Raw genomic sequence first — 20,673 nt, forward strand, 5'->3', positions numbered from 1 at the left:
GGACACAAAAAAAGGACGGTGGAAGAAGTTTTGGCCGCAAAAGTCTTCCTCACTTGCAATAAGGATTTATTGAGGCCTTTACTTTTTTAGTTGGAACTTGTTTTTTTTCTTTTGTCTGTGCGTTTATTTAATACGCAGTTTCTTTTTTTTTTAGTTGTTCATTGCTTCATTGTGACATTGTTCAACGTCAGCAGCAATTTCAATATAATTAATCAAGACCGTGACTGATTTCAGTGGTTTGATAGTGCAATTTTTTTATTAAATATCGGTAAAAATAACGTCGAATTTTCGTTAACGGAGACATTTTATAACGGCGTTAATTAAAGGCGTTAACGAACGTGAAAAAATGAGACATCGTTAACTTAAGGAATAACGCTAACGTTTAGAAAAAGCACTAACAAAACATCACTTGGAAATTTTCAGAATGACGGAATTTATTGCTAAACTTTGGACCCTTTATCTAAAAAAATCTTCCAGTATCGTTTTACAACCATTTTTTTTACTAATTACCTCCATTTATCTAAACTAAATCAGAAATCTATTACCCTTGATGAGTAACGTTACGCAAAAAAAACTCGAATTATGCATTTAGGATTTTCAAAAATTTTATGGCTTCGATAATATGAGTTTTAATGTTTATCAATTACTGCATGCTTGCGATTGTGATAGGAATTGGGGGCCGCTGTGGGTAACATCTGCAATTGGGTTTGAAAATATCGATGGAGTTCTTGTCGATATGTTTAATTGAACTCAGTGCACGAGTCTTAATATTGAAAAAAAAAACTTCCAGAAATTCATAGAACTAAAAACAATCATCGCTATGATAAATAGTTCGAAGGTTAAAACTCACACTTCGATTACGTTCAATAAAAAATTTGTGGCATCTACTGTGACAACCCAAAAAGGTAGTGAAACAGGACATCAACATCGTATTCATGGGAAATGGAAAACATCTAATATTTACCTGAACAAAAATATGCATATAACAGCTGTCTGTGATGATGGAAGTCACGTCTTTACTACCATCTCAATTCCTAAACTGTTTGAACGAAATTGTTGAATCAAAAGATTAGAATTGCACTTTTGAGTATTCTTATTATGTTATTCTTAACTTCTGTGTTTCATGCAGCCATTGGAGTCCTCGGCAATGTACTCGTTACTTCAGATAGTAAAATTCATTTGTGTTTTCTGTGACTAAAGATTAAGAAAAATTTTATTTGTTTTATTAGTTACAGTAACCTAAATATTTCTCTTTTCATATGAGTCGTTAATCTGAATGCACCTCAGTTTACAGACGCAATCACCAGAATACCTGTAACTATAACTGTGAAAGACGATTAGAAGACTTTATATATCCTCTGGTTATTTCCTTTGAAATCCAAATCATTTAAAATTATCAAGTATTCAAAAGCATAACAATTTGGAAGGGTCCGCCGTGTTGGCTGATTCCAAGTTGCAACACAACCCTTGTGGCACAAAATCTATTGTGGATATCCAGTTATCCATCATTGATCTTAGGATATTTTGAACATCCAAAAGGGCTGTTTGACATCTTTTTTGAAATTTTTTGCCATTGCGGCAACGCAGCATTTGAGTAAAGATAATGTCTGCTACAATTTCCCGTCCCGCCTTGTCTGGCTTTGTCCGACCGATTGACGAAAGTCAAATGACGTCAGACAAAGTTAGACAAAATCTTACGTCATGTGACTAACGTCAATTGATCAGACAAGGTTGGGCGGGCTATTGTAGCAGACATCATCGAACCTCAAATGCTGCGTTGCCACGATGATATAGTGCGCCGTTTGTAGCAGCGAAATAGACACTTTTCTACTACCCCTTGTCTGCTAAAGTCGTCTGCATAGCAACATTGCCAGATATTCTTTTGCAACTTTTTCTTTTTTTAATCAATGGCATTTGCCACATTAAATTTTAAAATAAATCAGCTACAATTAAAAAACCAAATTTTGTAATTACCCTTTTTTTCCGCTCCCACCCCTTTGATTTTTCTTTGGCGCGAGATAAAATAAAGGGATGGGAGCGGAAAAAAGGGGAAATCTATTCTTTCGATTTTCAACTTAAAATTCATCTTAGATAGTATAAATGAAAAAATTGGAAATAATAGCTAAAATAAAACTTACGCAGGTTTATTTTTTAAAGTGGTGTTTCCCTAGCCCTAGCCGTTCAACTGGAAAAAAAAGGCCAAAGTGACCTTATTTGCACAAGGTCCTCTCGGCTTTCCAAAGACTTTTAGAACCAGCCAAAAGTAATTCAGGAAATGTAAACAAAAATCTCAAAAAAATCAGAGGTGTTCCCACCACCCCCCCAAAAATTTGAACGCATTTGTTAAAAAACTGTACTACTGAGAGGACTGCAAACACATCGTTTTTTCATAAGGTCCTCTCGGGCTTCCAAAGACTTTCGGTAGGTACTGTATATAGAGAAGGGGCAGCATGTTTTATAAAGACACACAGAGAGAAAAGTCATCCGACTTAAAAGCCCCATTTCCAATTGGGTCGGCGTATCATGGCCCGGTGAAAGGCCAGGGCCCACGAGAGGGAATGAAATTGTTTTTTCTCCTTTAGCTTTAGCTTTCCGTCTCTCTTCGTATCAAAACATAATCGAGAATACGAGAATTACACACGGTAAAATAAATCAACTAACCGCCTTGTCAGCATTGATCATTTAAAATCGTTCGGCGATAATGAAGAACGTGCGTCGAAAGAAGGGGAAAGAGCTAAACAAAAATAACGCGAGAAGAAGCAGAAGAAAGAAGAGAATACGAAAATAATTCTGGGCGTAGGATGGTTATTAGGCCCTACATGAGAACTTGACTTGTTATACTCTCACGATTCTTTTAGATTCTAAACCTGGTCTTTATTTATGAGAGGCACAGCCAAGCGGCGTTGTTTGACGCCTCACGACCTGTCGAGACCAACCGACACAGAAGAAAACTCAGATGTAAAAAATGCTCAGGTATAATCTATAGGACCTCCCGTATGTGTGTCATGGGCTCATAACCCAGGATCATTAGAGCTGATGTGTGCCAATGATCCGATTAGGATCCGATGTGTGTTGACTTTCAGGTAAGCATAGTTGCCGATATGGTTGCCGAAACTGTCACGAAGTTTGCTGGTGAACTGTCCGGGGTGAGCTAGAGGGAAGCTGGCCTGGTCCAGCTCGTCCTGGCTAGCACTTCCACCCGAATTGCGTTTGATTCGAATCGCTTCAACTCGAATTTCGTTTTAATTTTAGATTTTTCGAATATTCAGTTCATTTCGAATTAGAAAAATCCAAATTCATATTCATCCGAATTGTGATATTTTTGGGCAAATATTCATTTCCCGATTTATGAATATTCGTTGTGAATATTCACGAATTCAAGTCAATTCGTGTCGAATTTGCCAAAAAAATATTTAAAAAAGTTGGAATATTTCGGGGAGAGGGGGGTTATATTTATATAGTCCGTTGTACTATGTGAAACAGCAAGTTAAAAAATATTTAAGCTTTAGTTATAAAATTCTAAAATTAATACATGATGTTGTTCATAGGTATCTACTTTATTCCCTAAAAAATTGTTACTTTTGTACATTAAGTTTTTTAGTTTTTTAATAAATAAGAAAAACCCTCTAAAATTCTTTCAAAAAATACAGGATTTTTTTTTGAATTTACTCAAAATTTTAAAAGAGAAATGAGATAGAAAAAGTGTAGATATACCTTTTTTCTTTAATCCCCCAAAAAATATAATTTCTTACTTCAAAATTGTGTTTTATAATTCAAGTTTCCCAAAAGCGTTTTTTGGGGGATATTTGGGGCTAAAATGTGGGGTAAATTGGAACTGAAAGGGAGTTTATAATGGGCGGAGCTTAGCTCAGTTGCAACGCTGAAAAACTAATCATTTTTCAACAAATAATTTTTAAACATACCAAAAAACCTAAAAACATAGTGAAAAACAAATATTAGGTGGCAAATATAATCGCACGATATTTTTTAAATTAATTTATAACAATATTTGATTGCTAAATTTAGAGTGTTTCGCCCTGCCCCATATAACCTCGGAATTTTTCCACGCCCACTTTCTTTCCGCAACTTTAAAAATCGGTAGCGGGTAAACTAACGACTCTAAAATAAAATAAAAAATACTGGAGATAGAAAAAAAGTGAGGCAAATACAAAAAAAAACATTTATTTTACAAATCGGATGATTAGGCAATGTCCTACACGAGAAAAACAAAACCGGTCCAAATGACCCCACTCTCAATTTCAACAGCTAGATGTGCCACCTCTTCGTTTCGTTAAACGAAGGATATATTCTACTCTAATTGAATTATCACTAAATTAAGTGCGGTTCAAGTGATATTATACTGAAATAAATGAAAACAGTTACAATTTTGTATGTTTTAGAGTAATATTTCTTTCCTAATTCAAGAAAGAAGACTCGAATTGTGATTTTTGATGCAAATTGATTCGAGTGCGAGCGCTTGTCCTGGCTGACTGGATGGCCGAGAAAGATCAGGATTGACGTAAGTGACGAGGATTCCTGTGTATAGGCCGTGGTGGGGCGAACGTCAGCGAACGGATAGGCACGGTAGTTTCCGTAGCTAGTATCCACCATTTACGGCGCCGAGACCGTATCCGTAAATTTGAGCTTGAATTTGGGCGGCAAAAACCAACACCAGCAACAGGCACGTGATCTGCGTATGGGATTACCAATATGTTAATTTAAAGAATTACGTCAAGATGAAATGTAAAATGAATCTAATCAAACAATAAAAATAAACATTTGCGTGCTTTTAGAGAAAAACCACGCTCTTGACGAGAAACTCTACGAGAAAAACCCGTGCTTTTTTTCCTGACTAATTATCAAGTATCAGCTATCCGCATTTCTAAACTCAGGAAAATGATACTACCACCGAAATTATGTCATCGTTGGCTAAATATATCGATGAGTTTTGTCCCATGGACAAGGATAATATTTGTCAATTTACTATTGGTTGATTCCAGTTTAGATTGACACGCACACGAAATTCAATTGAGTATATAATAGAACCTATAATTTAGAGCATCTTATACCGTCTAATACACCATTAAAATATTTCAGATACGCTTTGGCAGCCAGAGGTAAATAAAGCAATTTCCACCGTTGTCTCTACACTCAAATTTGTCAAGCGGTTTTATTAGGCTACATGAAAACATCTTTTGCAATGTTTTCTTTGGTAAGCTAAAACAAATTACTTTATTCTTCACAGTTCATATCATGAGCAGACTACTTATTGTCGAAATTGTACCGTTAGTCAATTAATATCCAAATTTTTATTCCATCAGTTTCTCGTTATGAGTTTGATGTTGGTCACATCGCAAGCGGCCCAATTTGATGGTAAGTATAACGCACAAGTTCATAAGGAAATGAAACTGCAAATAGGCCTATACCTGCGTATAAATATACTTAATGATTCAAATTTTGAACAGACGTTTGCAGTTTGAAGCGAGAATCCGTCAAGTGCCGAACATTACTTCCCACTTGGTATTTCGACAAAGCGACTGGAACTTGTTACTCGTTCAACATCGGTGAATGTAGCAGAAACTTTAACAGTTTCGGGACAAAAAATGAAAAAAGATATGTGAGAAGAGGTGCGCAACACCAGCAAGTAAGTCTACTGAAATTCAAAAAATCCAAAACTGCTGCACACATAATTATGCTTTAATTCTTTTCTAGCAGATGTGTGCGTTTTAAAAAAAGACTCCGGAATGTGCCGAGCTGCGGTAACTGCGTGGTATTTCGATCCGCCAACTGACTCGCGTAATAAAGGCGAATGCAAAAATTTTCTTTACGGCGGCTGCGGTGGCAACGCAAATCGTTTCGCGCGTCCAAGAAGAAATGCGACGACATGTGCGTTTAACTACCCTTTGGAGCCTCAAAATAATTAGCCTAACCTACTAGATGTTTCCCTCAACAATAAAACTAACGAATAACAAAATCTACGTTGGATGATGAATTGCTAAGAAGTAGACCATTCAGGCTAAACCGTTAACTTTTGTGCACCACCTCCTTTGCTATTTTAAATTTTATCCTTAATTGGCTCGTTCCGGAAAATAAATTGCATCAGTTATTATTTGGAAATGGTGTTCCGTATAGGGTAATCGTTGATAAAGGGTAATCGGCTAATAATAGAGGGAAATAACGTAAATTCAGAGTTAAGAAAAATATTTTTGTAAATGATTTGCATTCGACTGTTTATTATCAGAATCAAGTTTAATCGAGAGTTTAATTATTCAACGTGTAGCACACGGGCTGAAACTTACAGCTGGTGCGGTGGCCACCAGGTGTAATCGTATTCAGTGGTCCGGATTCCACCTTCGTACAAGTAATGCGGATAGGCAGTACAACTCATGTGATGGAGAGGATTCGTTCCCTCGCAAGGTGTGCAATGTCTTCTGTTCGGTGTCCCGGCTTTATCGATCCAAAAACTGAGTGCCCTTTGGTTGATCTGAAGCGGAATGTATTCATCGTAACGCAGTCCCCACTTCCACATGTCCACGTCCGTTTCAAAATATTTCTGAAATTGTTCTTCTTTGGCGGAATGATAGGCTCGGCGGCGGATGTCTTCCGGAAACCAGTAGCGATTCCCACGGTCATTCAGTGCGTAAATGTGGTTCATGTTGTTACTCGGTTCGTTGACATATTTTTCATTGACGAATCTCGTCGCCTTGGGAATTTCTTTGTTCGAGTCGAGATCGTTTTCCACAATGCAGCGCAAGTAATGGTAGCGATCCTTGCAAACGGTGCACACACGTCTAATGTCATGTATGCAGTTGCGGACGGTGAAAGCATTCGCCCACCACTCGATGCTGAACTCCATCAGTTGAAGAGCAACTTGCAGACGTTCGTAAGAATTCACGGGATGTCGTGTTATCAGATCGAAGGCTCTTGTGTTGGTCATTTCGGGTTCTGTCAATCGACGAATTTCAGTTGGAGACTGCGCTTGACAAACGAATGGTTGGCAATTTGACGTGCTGGTACAAGGAGGATGCGCCGGACAGGGTCTGCAAGTCTGAGCCGGACTATTGGGGCAAGGCAAAGCGGCTATCGGCGGACAAGTTGGTGGGGATGTACAAGGTGGCAAATTGCTTGGTGGTGCTGGGCAGCTGGTTGCTGGAGCTGGTGGCAGGCAAATTATTTCGGTTGCTACACCAGTTGGAATGCAGAAATTATAATAAACAATCAGTCCTGTAGCCGTCATCAAAATGAAACCGATGAAAACAAAAAGGAGAAAAAACCACTTCTGACTGGACATGGTGCATGAGCAGTTGCTTGCCCTGCCGTTTGCTAGAGACGCCATTTGTATTGAGTTTAAATGCGTGCTGTACTTTTCAGTAGCAGCCAATGCGCTTAAGTAGACTTGGAGGTTCGAGAATGACATTCGCACTTCAGTTCCCGTTGCGATTTGACAAATTATACATTGAAAATCGGATTTCCTGTCAAATTAATTTTGATTTTCCATATTTGCTTAATTATTCCGACCTTGTTCAACCATAAATTTATTGATTTGAGTAATATATAATTTTATATCTTCAAATTATAAGCAAGTGGTTGTTGCGTTGCGAGTTGTGTGATGTTACGGATTAAAACGCCAGAGGGCAGTACTGCCAGGCTGAAAATTCTGCAATAACTTAACCGCCATAACCGCTATAAAATGTTCTTTCTTTGAGAACGAGGTTTTTTAAAAATTGTTCCTAAGACTTGGATTTTGTAGAACCAGGCTAAATATTTTATGCAAACACTTGAAATCAATCCAAATAATAATCTAACTCAAATTTTCATGCACATAATCAACGAGTGATAAATATTTTCATATTAGTACTTTTGAATCAAGATGCATTCAAAAAAATAATTGATCAAGTAAATTTATTTTAAAAAAAAATCGGGACGAAGCAAGTCGTGGCATCTCCTTAACTATATATGGATGTCCGCCGGTGTCCGCCCAGCAGTTGGCATTTCTCACGAGGTGCGGCCTCGACGATTGCGACCACAACGGCCAGCAGGACACAAAACCTGAGCTGGAAAATTCATGGGGAAAAACAGAATATCGGTGGCATATGGCATATGGCAACAAAAAAGAGCAATAAGCAGCAAATAAAGCGTGTTATCAAGTTATTATCAAGTTTAATGTGTGTATAATTGTATAGTCCATCTTAGACAGTACGGATACCAAGGGAATATATATCACGAGTCATGTCGGTTGAAGACAGGTTGAAGAATGATATCTTTTCAGCCTCAGTCGAAGGCTTTTATAGCCAATTTACATTGGTGTGAGCTAAAAGGAAATGGAATTGAGAAGGTTGCTGGAAAAAGTTTCTTCGTAATAACTGTGTGAACTGTGAAGCAAATCCATAAGTTAAAACAATCAAGAGACCAAAGGCAGACATGGTGCGTCATTACGAAAAGGTAAACAAGGCTCTGATTCCTATAATGGGAAACTTTTTTCGACTTTTTATGTGCATGATGCTGGAAGTATAAATGTATTTCTATAGCAATAATCTCGTGGCCGCTTTCTCGGTGATGCAGAATTTCGGTGCGTGTTTTGTTGTTTATGGCATCAGTTTTAAATTGCTGCTTCAACGCGACAAAGCACTCACCTTCTTATCTCGAATAGGAATAATTCAATTTGACGATTCAAGAGCATATAGTACAAAATCTATATCTCAAAGAAAACGCACAAATTGATGGCTTGTTAGCTTCATTGGGTAAAGCGCCGTGCCGATGTTATGAGTTCGATTATCTTATTACTAGCCAAAATCTCGAGCGCAAAATCTTTTGTTATATTGTTATAAAAAGATTTTATTATTTTGAATAGGTGAACGTTTAAGTTTTCGTATTGTATTTACGACATTAAATGATTTTTTACTATAGTTAATATCAGGCCTAGTACTGAATTAAATCATTATTTCAATCGTTTATAGATTGCGCAATGGTCTAAATATATATAATATTCGCAATGCGACCGATTTGAATTTCCTGTTATTCCAGATGCGTCCAGATGCTCATGTGTGACTTGTTTGCTTCCGAATCAGTGAAAACACAATTTACGTTAAATTAAATAAATTTATTTTATTTGGGACAGAAAATTGCTTTATATAAGGAATCGCAAAGATATAGGCATATTAATATTTAACACGGTGCTCTGTCCATCTGTATCATTAACGGCAATAACCCATTTTGGCAAAATATAACAAACAATAATAAATTTGCTGCTGGATGATGGTGCTTAGGGTGCTTATCGTCTCTCCCTTTGATTATTCAATTTTTCACGATTGTCGGAGATCGCTGTTCAATTTCCTCTTCTTCTTGTAAGTTTATGGGGTGGACATCCGAGTAGACCTATTATAAAATGCCCCAAATATTAGCTGGCGTGGTTTAACTGTTTTCGTCTTGCTTTGGGTATTATATGTTGCGCTGGAACAGCATCCGATCGTGTTTCTTTTTGCCAGTTGGCTGACAGAGGTTAAATTTTGCCTGCTGCGCGCATCACGTTGCAAGACAGTAACAGTTAAAAAAAAAAAGGAAGGGGGGAGCATTCAAATATTTGTATCACAATATCTTCAATAATCCAAGGCTAATAATATGCTAATAATTTGATGAAAAATGGCTCACGATGTACTCGCGACTGAGCGTATGATGACTGATAGAAATGAACGAACGGTGGGAACCATCAACCATGTTGGAAACTTTGTTCAAGACAAACCTTTTTTTTTAATTCAATGAAATAGCTCATATAATAGATATCTGCCAGCATCTAGTTTTAACTTACAACAAACCTAATAAAAGTCGAAAAAACAACAACAATGTAATTTGAGAATCTTGGACCCGGCTGCTGGATGGCCGCGCTGAACCAGTTTAACTTTATATAGTAGGCCTTATAGCCTATTTCAAAGGCTTTCTCGGAGGAGGCAGCGTACCAGCAGCAGCATCAGTCGTTGTGAGCAGCAACGACGGTCATTTTTCGTATTATTATAATATACATGGACAAGGGAATAAATAAATAAAACGACTCCCTCAGTTACAATGCGGCAACACGATCAAATAAATTTCGTAAAAAATAGCCGCCAAACCAGTATAACTTTATATATAGTATAGCCTATAGCCTACATTTATTATAGGCTTTCTCGGAGGAGGCCAGCGCACCGCAGCAGCAATACAATCAGTCATTGTGAGCAGCAACGACGATCCCTTGTCGTATTAAATTACATGGACAAGGGAATAAATAAAACGACCCCCTCAGTTACAATGAGGAAACACGATAAAAATTTCGTTCAAAAATATTTTAACTAATAATTGAGAAAATAAAACTAATTTGAAAGCACGACTTTGTCGACTTACCGGGACAACATGCAGCCATCTGCCATCTATATGTAGTCCAGCTTACATATTTTAGTAGATGGATTAGAGCTAATTCCGTCATAGCTTATATAAATAGTCCAGCATCAGACCATTATATATTGTCGTCGAATGAATAATTTAGGCTGTATAATGTCAATGTCGTTGTATTCTATAGTCAGCACAGGCCTTAAATACAACAAAAACAGTACTTAATATACGAATACAAAGCACCGAAAATAAAAATATGAACAATTTATCAGTAATGTGCTGCAGAGTATACTACTATACTGCATAAGAGGACTTGCTTATAATACTTGCTTTACAATCTTGAATTGTTGATTTAATTGCAGATAACTTGTGTGTATTTGGTCATTTGGTGGCACTTTTTTGCGCTGTCGTGTTCTGGGCCGATCGGTTGAAAAGGATCAACAGAATCTGGAAGACTTGACGACCAATCGAGACACACTGGTTTCACCTCAAAAAGCAGAAAAACGGATTCAAAACTTGATGTGAAAATATAGCTTATCAGCCTAGACAACCTGACGAACCTCACACAGAAATTTTTTCTATAGTCCCAAAAATGTGGGAAAAGATGCGTCAGAGAAGTCTGAATAACTCGGAGAAGCTAATAATATGAATTGCTGGAGTCGCCACCGGTTCCAGCAGTTCCACTCAACCCTGCGCTATCTAGAAGTCGAAGATTTTTTATTCTTTACCTTTCGTCTTACCTATACCACCGACCGTATGTGAGACGTGCTTATCCTTATTATTTTGGAGAGGCATCTTCGGATATCCGTATTATGGCGGATACGGTTCGTAAAATATAATCGTCGGTTGAAAAATATATTACGGCGGAGGATACTACGGCGACTTTGGTGATTACGGAGGTGGCTTTGGTGACATGGATATTGGAATCGATTCAGATTAATAGATTATTAACTACATTCGTCCAAATAAATCTCTCACAGTTGTAAAATCAATTTCAAATTTTTCCACCAACAAATTGTATTGTTTGTTCAGGAACAGTCACGATTAAAGTTTACATTCTTGGTTACAAAAGAAAACAAGGTGAGAAAAGTACTGAATGGAAGAGTAAATAAAAATCCACGGCTTATTTCGGGCCAACGACACATTCTGTTCCGGAAAGCTAGTCCACCTAATAAAATCAAAATTCCTTTTAGCTTTACGTTTGAAATTATTTTTAAGATTATTTTGAATACCGACACCAGAAGATGTTTGGTGGAGCCTTGGGCATCCTTCATGTCAATAAATGTGATCAGTTCCATCTGGAGAAATCTGAACAAAAAGAAAGAAAATCTATTAGCTCTCTTAGCAGATTCCAATACTGAATTTCAAACCTCAAAATGGTTATGTGGTATAGCTGGCGACATTTTTTATGGCCCACAAAAGTGGCGTTTCTTCATTGCTGTGTTCGACGCAATTCTTCACGTGGAAAAAATCGAAAAAAGCCTCTCCAGACTTTGCAAAAAAAAAATGAGAAACTCAGTTTCATTATAAATAATAAAATATTAGGCTAGAGATAATTGGGAACGTACCTGCTTCAGAAAATTGTCTTCTACCCATCACTTCTCGGCCGGCGGGTTGGTGACGCTTGGGATCGAATTTCTTGGCCGGGAGGCAAGAAACGAGTAAATGAACGGGACACAATTTGGCCCATTCTTCGTCCTTCATTTGATTGGCGTTTTTCAGGACTGCGAATTCAACGCCGTTGAGTTCGTACACTTCGTTCCATCGGTCGAAGGCCCAATACTGATCCAATTCAAGTCGCAGTGAATTAAGGGCGTATATAGTTGACGGCTTCGAGATTGTCGTGGAGTACGACGATGCGAAGAGCAGGTTGCCCTTTTTTGGACAGATGCCGGTTCAGTTGGACGGGTAAATCTTGGTGAAGGAAACTTCTCAGCTGTCGGAGAAACTGTTAAAGAATATTCTGGAAAATTCCTAGAGAAAAAAGTTAAATACTTTTAAGGCCCAGTCGGAGCGAGGAGCCCGTGGGATTCTGCTGTGAAACTGGCGCAGACCGCAGAGGCAGTAAAACCACGGCGTCTTTTGCATGATAACGGACATTGATCCTTCACCAACCAGCAGCTCAACACAATACGACCAAAATACTCTTTTAATTAATTAACAAGAAATCACTTTGAGTTCTTGAAAGAAAAACTATTTAGAAAATAAAAAAGTTTTAACTATTTTCGCATTCCAGACAATCTCCTGTGGAACCACAGATAGCCTATTAAAATTGATCGAAGAAATGAATCTATTAAACAATAATTTTCAAATTAGATGAAGCGATTACGTGAATATCGTCCTCACCAATGCTGCAACTCGTTGCCAGAAGTTCATTCTACATAAATAACATAGTAAGAAAAACAAACAATTATTCAGCGCTCTTAATTAATTTAGGAAAAATAATCACCTTGCATTCGCGATTGCATAAACTTCCAAAGAAGAGCGGATGTTCCCTACACGGGCCCATAATTTCCATGACAACCGAGACAGAAGTAATCCGGCCTTGTCCAAAGTTCCGGTCTTGTTCCTGCTGTCCACCACGGCTGTTGTAACAATATAAGATGTGGGCGTGTTTAGTTTTCACACATCAATAAAAGATACAATTTCATAGACGAAGATTTATTACCAATGTCGCAATCCTGCGGGCCGTAAGTGAAACCATCTTCTTCGGAATTGTTTTTCTTACTCTTTTCCTTCTTGTTTTTGCTGCCCTGGAACACTGACAGGCGATTCTCTTTTTTCTCATTGGCGATCCTCTTCAACTTGTTGAGGTCTTTGATCCGGCGGTCGATGCTGTTGCAGCTATTCTGGGAAATCGTCCAAGACCACTGTAATGATGTTATATAATAGAAATATAATTACCATCTCGACTGATGTTGTTCTTTGACGACGCCAAGAGTTTGATCTCCCACGTTTTTAATTTGTCAGTCGTGCCTTTAACTACTTTCGTCTGATCTCTGTTAAAGGCGACTGCCTGTAGATCACAGAAAATTAAATATGTTTAATTTCGATAACTGGCAATAAAAGTGTGTAGTCGTATTCAACCTGCAGAGCTTCCAAGACTCCTCTTTCATAGAGGCGCTGTTGTAAGCTTAATTTAACAGGCTGGCCAACCGGTCATCTAGAAAACCGCCCAGTTTTTTCCGTCGGCATCTGTTTTAACTCCCAAAAATGTTAATCAAAATTTTGAACTAAAGTCGGAAACCGTTTTTTAATCAATAATTAATGAACCTCGGACACGGTTTGATGGCCACCGAACCAAAATATCCAGCAGTTACTAGTCGGTTTTCTCGGAGGTGGCAGCCCACAGTCATATTGTAATTAACAACGATCCCTTTTTGGTAATATCGAAAAATGTGAATAACACGATTAACGATTTAGCAACACGATCAGAATTTCCCAAGTAATAACTAAAATTTCCGAATTTAAAAAAATAATATAAAGGCGTGACTTACCGGGCTACCAAGGCCAGCCATCTATATAGCTTAGCCCATACGATTATCCCCAGTCGAATAAATTTACGGGAAGCTAATTTCTTTTTTGGCTCTGTGACTTCACCATTTCCATCTGATTTAGATTTTCCTTCACTCCTGCTGCTGCTGTTGCTACCGATTTTGTTATTAGCAGACGGGGTCCTAGGTTATTATATATGACGAGATGGTTATATAGTTTTCCAGACAGCAGAAAAGTGAAAAAAGGCCATTTTTTTATGGGGGGAAATATTTAAGCCGAGCCGTCGTCATAGAAGTTGACTAATAGTTAGCTGAACTGTCGTTACCATGTGTGGACGGCTGCTGTTGGATTCTTTTTAGGGACAAGTTAGTCGGTTATATAGCGGTCTGTAAATACTACTGTTGGCTCTCTTTAGACTGTTAAAATAGTCTCAATAGTCTTATATTTATGCGCGTGCCGAGTGCCAACACACAGCCGTCGGAAATAAACCACGGCAGAATGGCCTGTGGCTCGCAAATTGTATCTTCGGTCTGTGTAGCTGCTGGTGGGCTGCCGATTTTGTTGTATAATTGCAATTTTATTTGCGTGTATTTTCCGTACTTTTCGTCGGAAGTAATCAACATTTGGTTTCGGGGAGTAGGTATAAGTCATTTTGAAAACTTATGGTTCTAACTGAAGAAACAAGTTTAAAGGAATTATTTCAAATGCAACTTTATAAATTGAGTAGTTTTGAATGTTTCACTAAATGAGCAATGACAAATCAAGTGTGTTGCGTAGCACTGTACGATTTAATTTGACCATCGTTTCCTAATTTTAACATGTGATAGCATAAACCCTTTTTGGTATTGCAACAACAATTTAGTTAGACAGGGGGTATATAAGGATCTGTTTTATCTATGTTTATTGTACATTAATCGTTGACATGAAGGATATTACAAGAAAATAGGAGGTTGAAGAGGAGTTGCATTCTTCTTCACCACTTCTTTCTACTTATCCAACTATTCAGACGAGTACGAATGTAACTTATACAGGGCATAACCCTGAACATAAATCATAATTGTTTACAACATTGGATGGTAAAATATTAGATAGAAGGGATCAGCGATTGCTGTTTGTCACAGAGGGTATTCTTACTATTAATGCCTAATCTGATAATTGACATGACTTCAAATAAAGTTCATTAACTGAAAACCCAACGTCACCAATTATCGCTCAATAATTCCTAAGAATGCATAAAATTCCCGAAATGGACGATAGTATATCGCTCTCGAACTTGCGTGTAAAAGTAAAGCAAAATAGAATTCCAATGTACGCTCATAAACCCGAGGGTATTCTTTTGGAAACGAACTGATGCTAAAATAATCCCGATCTAAAATAATCCCGATGTGAGCGGGAGATAAACCCGCTTTGATCATTCGATTGTTTGATCACCATTGATCAGATCGATTTATAATTACTATCGATATCTAAACTCTGGCTAATTAGAAGATTAGTGTCGTCTGCTGTTTTGTTTCATCTTTCATTGTTACACAAAACACAATACACAGTTTCGAAAAAGAGACGAGTTTATTGCTTAGTAAGTAAGTGAGTGCTCAAGTTTATTAAGATGTAGAAAAGGAAAGATAACTTTTGTGAAAACGTTCGTGGCTGCACGATGAATAGCACAGCTATTAAAGTTTCAAAAACGTGGTGGTAGTGTTCGTGTATAAACTCTGGTGTCGTGGCTCTTGACACACTCTCCATTCCATGCTGTTTGGCGGGTAAATATTGGCGGGTAAAACTAAGAATAAAGACAGAATGATTGTGGGAGCTTATTAGATAGAAGAGATTAAACCTGTTACAAATCTGTGAAATATTATTTCCTGTGAGTGGCATTTTATCATGTAAGCCTCTTTAAGGCATGGCAGATTCCAGATTGTTTGCACTAGGTAACCTTCTCGGCTTCTCCTTTGTACAGATTGGAGACCTCTGAACCAGCCATCATTACAACACAATATGCAAGTTTTGCTTCTACTGGTGTTGACCTGCCATCAGCAACAATCTCTTCAGTCATTGCTTATGGGTAATGATTTTCGTTGCTTTTAATTATCTGTGACCTGCTACTGCTAGGTATCTAATGATTTATGACTTGCAGTGCACAATGCAGTATTTTATATATGAAACCTCAAATTCTCCTGTTTATTAAAAATTTGTGTTTAATCACTGTTTCGTTTTCACCCTTTTCTTGCCTGTTGTTTCTGTCAATAATTTTTTGTAAACCATTTTTTACTTTTTATTTAGATAAACAGCATCCAGACATCCAGTTTGATTGGAAAAACTCTGTCCTCGTGTACATCCATGTGAATGTGGGGGTCGGCGGCGGCTCTCTCTATCTAGCTCGGACCCCATAATCGATTCTGGAGCTCTCTCTCTCTCGCGCGGGCTCGCTGATGCGCTCGCATCTATTGGTTTCTTTCCATCTCTACACAATGTCTAGTATGGTGAAGTAGAGTGTATATGCACATTGCACAAGATCGACCTATACGCATAAGATGAAAAGACGGCGACTATTTTCCATTTCATCTCGAGTAGAGAGAGAGAGAGAGTCCTGACGGCAAGTGAGGAAGACGGAAGGCAAATCAAAAGTTTTAAAAAAAGCAAGTTTATACTGAGTAAAGACATGTCCCAATTTCTACATCATCGAAACGGGCAAGTATTTCAACACCACGCAGTAAGTGTTGCAGATATATTTTTGGACGTCTATCAAATAATTTTTGCTCCTTTCAGTTCTCATTTGTCGATTGAAAAAACAAACAATAGTAGGGCACACAAAAAAGATTTCCCCCTGCCTATCTCATCCATTTGTGATGAAACTGCAAACTGATCGCTTAATTATTTACGTGCCTTATAAAATGGGCGATGGTATAGTCGACAGAAAACCATTCTTTCTCAATTGAAGCTTTCCCAAGGCTAATAAAATATGACTTGCTACTTTAAAATGGTATTTTGCGCAGTTGTTTTACTTGTGGCTGGCTCAATGGCAAATGGCCATTCACTAGAGGAAAGATTTGAGCAGCTAAGAAACTATTTCGTTAGTAATTTCTAAGTGTTGTGTTTTCCTCACAGAACAAATTATTCCTTAAACCAAATCATTTTTGTTTTCATTTGGTACCAATGTTAAAACGGGTACCACTTTTTCGGGGTTACCAACCACGAAAAAATCGAATGACCCCAAAATTTTCAAATTGACCTAAATTTTGGGGGTTTTTAAATACTAATTTACTATTTGCAACGAAAGCCCAAATAACTTGTGGAAAAAAACCCTCAAAATAATTTCTTTCTCGACTAAAATAAGAAACATAAAAAGCTGTTTTAATAAATGGATATAATTCATTCAAAGAACTAGATGACGTAATTCACTTTTTGAAGGAACAAAGAAATGAGTAGTACGTTCAAAACATGGTTTATGCAATTGGTAAACGGAATAACCAGACAGTTGTGTTGGTGACAAAGCAAAATTGAAACGATCCTTTCTCTTTACAAGTTCGAAAGACTTAAAATGGTGATCAAATCTCACTGTGCGGTAAACTTCGCAGACAAAAAGGAACTCGCCATCATTCGAAAATATATGGGTAATTTAACCAAATGAACCTCGAAATGCACCTCTTCGCTGTCTGACATTACTGATATTATTTGACAATGGACATACAATAAGGCTTCCATTCACTTTAAACTTATTTGACCCAATGGTTATCTACTTATACTCACGCAATGACACATCAAGTTTATCCAAATTCAATAAAGAAGCGACTTGCCCTGCAAAGGAAACATTACATCAACGGCATTAAGCAATCTAACTTTATATGGGGACGTCAGAATAGGAGACTGGAGTAGCATTTCTCCAGCAGATCTAAACTGGTTGCATTGTCATTGTTGGTGTCTCTTAGATAGGGTGTAAGGTGGGTCAATGAAATTTTTTATGTTTCTTTGAAGCTGTTTGAAGTAACTATGCTTCGCTTTAAACCTCATACACCAGAAGGAATGAAGTGGGCCTAGTAGCTTAATAAATCGAGGGTAATGAACGAGATGGTGCATTTTTGGTATGATGCTACATTTCAGTTTGGATTTGGGGTCGTCTCTTTTGTAAGATTGAAAAAAATGTTCTTTATAATCCACACAAAATTCTTCGATCAACAATTCAACTTTAACAATTTCGAAATCAGAGATTGATTCTAAGAAAATTAGTCGTGAAATTTGTAGAAGCGTTGTGAAATAATGCCAAACAGGATCTGCACCAATAAAATTTCCGATCATCAAGGGCAAATTGATAGCTAGTAACCAGATCTGAACGGCAGAGTGATTCATCTTTCCTTTATTGAGTTGTGAATAATCAATTGTGCATGGCTTATCAATTACTTCTCTGTGTCCGTAATTGAAATTCACAATAATATGATTTAAAGTTTTAAAGTAAAAAATTTTGACTTAATGCAATACATGATAACTTTTGAAATGACAAGAGGAAGAATCCCTTCTAGAATATCATGCATAACATCTGGTGGCAATCCCCCAATAACATGAAAATGGCTGAGCTCATTCAAAATGGAAGTCCCTGTTATTCCGTATAATCGTTCTAAATGTTCTTTTATTGATTCCAAAGATAGTCCATCGCAATGTTGGTCATGCTGTATTTTATCCCTGGCAATGAATTGATTATCACGAAAATAACATTGAATGTCATCGTCGACGGCTAAACAGAATCTGCACTTACGAAAGCCTTTAGAAAAACCAATTTTAAAACAACCGATCTGATGACTCCCGAGATTGTCTGCAATAACAGCTGAAAGAGTTCCTCGAACAATGCGATCGATCCCAGAAATATGCATTAAAACACCCTCTTCCAATTTTTTTAAATAATCGACAAGTGGCCTAAGTAAAACATTTAATCCAAACTGTTTCACGGTGGTGTTACGAAAAAGTGCAACCAGATTGATTGCTTTAAATGTTTCTTTTAAGATTGTCGAGGGAACAATAAACAAAACAAAGTTTGTTTTTCTTAGAACGGTTTCCTTTGTCAGCAGTAATGGAAGCTTCATCGATGTACAAAAGAATTTGCAAAGCATTAGGGAAAGTTTGAAAGAAGGAATTGTTTTAAAAGTTTGCCCACTTTCAAAAAAAGAATATTCTTTTGGCTTAATTGTCTTAACCTCATTAATTTCACTTAAAACATCCTTAAAATTTAATATCCTCTCCAATTGCTTTAAAATGTGGACATAAATGTACTTTTTGGGCTTAAAATGCTGATCCTTTCCAGTTTTGTGACGACCAAAATCTGCTTGAGTGATGCGTTCAGCCTCAATCATGCCTATCAAAATAAAATGTGGTTCAGTTAACATCCACCAGAATATTGTTATCATTATAAAAACAATCACTACTAACCAAAGTGTTTGACAAAATATTTGTTTTGGGTAGACTGATGTTTGAGTTTTTCAAACGGTTTGTCCTTACAATCTAAAAGACTAGACAGGGCTGAAATCGGATCCAAATTCTTTTCCAGTATTAGATGCAAGGTTTCCTGCAATTTTCTGTTTACGGCCTCATTCAGTAGGTTGGTCCCCTCATCCATAATATACTTATGTCAACTTGTGTCATCTTTTGTTCTGCCAAAAGATTTAGAACAAAATCTCCAGCAAGCAAACGTAAATCATTAGTTGGAGCTTGTAAACAAGCAACATCATCACAGATTGTTTCAAGACCTGTTAACACATTAAGAATCAATAAGAGCCTAAAATTAGTTTTAAGATTTAGAAAATTACAATAAATTTGTAATTACTTATGTCTGGTGAGTCAACGTCATCTGAGTTGGCAACACATCCCATGCCACCTTGCTCACTGGGTGTGCCATTTGAATTTGCTTCTGTCACATTTCCAGAAACGGAAAAAAACAACGGATGAAATTTGCTTAAATGCTGTTTGAGACCACTTAATGTTTTGAAGTTCGCTTTGTGAAAACAATCAGTTGTGTTCAGACAAGGGCTAGTAAAGTTTTCGTCTTTCAAGTGAATAATACTTAAATGTCTCAGCGTGTTATGGCTATCCTGAGTCACAAAGTTACATTGCATTATTTGGCAGGTGTAACAATCTAACTTCATTTGCACCTCCTTTTTTTATATACGAATGCTTTTTTTGAAAATTCTTTTTATCAAAGTCTCAAAGATACCAAGGAAAATGACAGAATGAGCATAGTTGCCGAATTGTCGCGAGTTGAAATTGCGTAGTCGCAATTTCAAAACGATTTAATTTATCAATCATTATTCATTATGAAATGATTTATTGCAATATTTCTTATTTGATAAATTTTTTTAATTATTTATGAATATTTATCCAGCAATCATTTATCATTTTGAATCATTGTCTGAATGACGGACTGACAGACGATAGACGGATAGAAACGCTAACGTTCAGCCAGTGACCGACATAGACGAGCAAGATGGCGCCTAACACACCTGTCGATAAATCTTCAAAAGTGATTTTCGTTACCGTAATTGATGGTGAGGTTAATACTCAATACGATATTGTTTTGCAGAAAAGAATTCCTGACAAAGATGAAACAAACGATCTTGAGAAAATTGCTGACGTCTTAAAAAGAAAAAAGTAAGGCCCTAAAACACGTGTTTCTCTCGTGCGAAAACTTTTATTTTCAGAAAGAAAGCGAACTACGACCCAATAATTGGGTTGTAATTGGTGACGATTCGCCTGTAAAGGACAGAAGTGAAGTGAGGTGCGTCTTAATGAAACCGAAATTCGATTTCAGTAGTGTGGAAGCCATTGATAAATTAT

At 37.2% G+C, this 20,673-nt stretch overlaps 1 protein-coding gene and 2 long non-coding RNA genes across 3 annotated transcripts; 2 read left to right on the top strand and 1 right to left on the bottom strand.

Annotated features, from left to right (window-relative positions):
• The first annotated feature begins 5,101 nt into the window (after window positions 1–5,101).
• LOC124200776 lies at window positions 5,102–5,644 on the top strand. Its single transcript, XR_006877389.1, has 3 exons — window positions 5,102–5,212; window positions 5,322–5,373; window positions 5,466–5,644. It is a non-coding gene; the product is annotated as an uncharacterized LOC124200776 (long non-coding RNA).
• Window positions 5,645–15,356: 9,712 nt separating this feature from the next.
• LOC124199479 lies at window positions 15,357–16,436 on the top strand. Its single transcript, XR_006876849.1, has 3 exons — window positions 15,357–15,617; window positions 15,815–15,919; window positions 16,138–16,436. It is a non-coding gene; the product is annotated as an uncharacterized LOC124199479 (long non-coding RNA).
• A 2,994-nt stretch (window positions 16,437–19,430) lies between these two features.
• On the bottom strand, window positions 19,431–20,069 carry LOC124199548. Its single transcript, XM_046595381.1, has 2 exons — window positions 19,667–20,069; window positions 19,431–19,589 (listed from the first exon to the last, which is right to left on the bottom strand). The coding sequence occupies exons 1-2, from the start codon at window positions 19,983–19,985 to the stop codon at window positions 19,435–19,437; spliced, it is 474 nt and encodes a 157-aa protein (XP_046451337.1). The 5' UTR covers window positions 19,986–20,069; the 3' UTR covers window positions 19,431–19,434.
• Window positions 20,070–20,673: the final 604 nt, after the last annotated feature.

The sequence above is a fragment of the Daphnia pulex genome, chromosome 8, assembly GCF_021134715.1.
Source record: "Daphnia pulex isolate KAP4 chromosome 8, ASM2113471v1".
Taxonomy (NCBI): Eukaryota; Metazoa; Arthropoda; class Branchiopoda; order Diplostraca; family Daphniidae; genus Daphnia; species Daphnia pulex.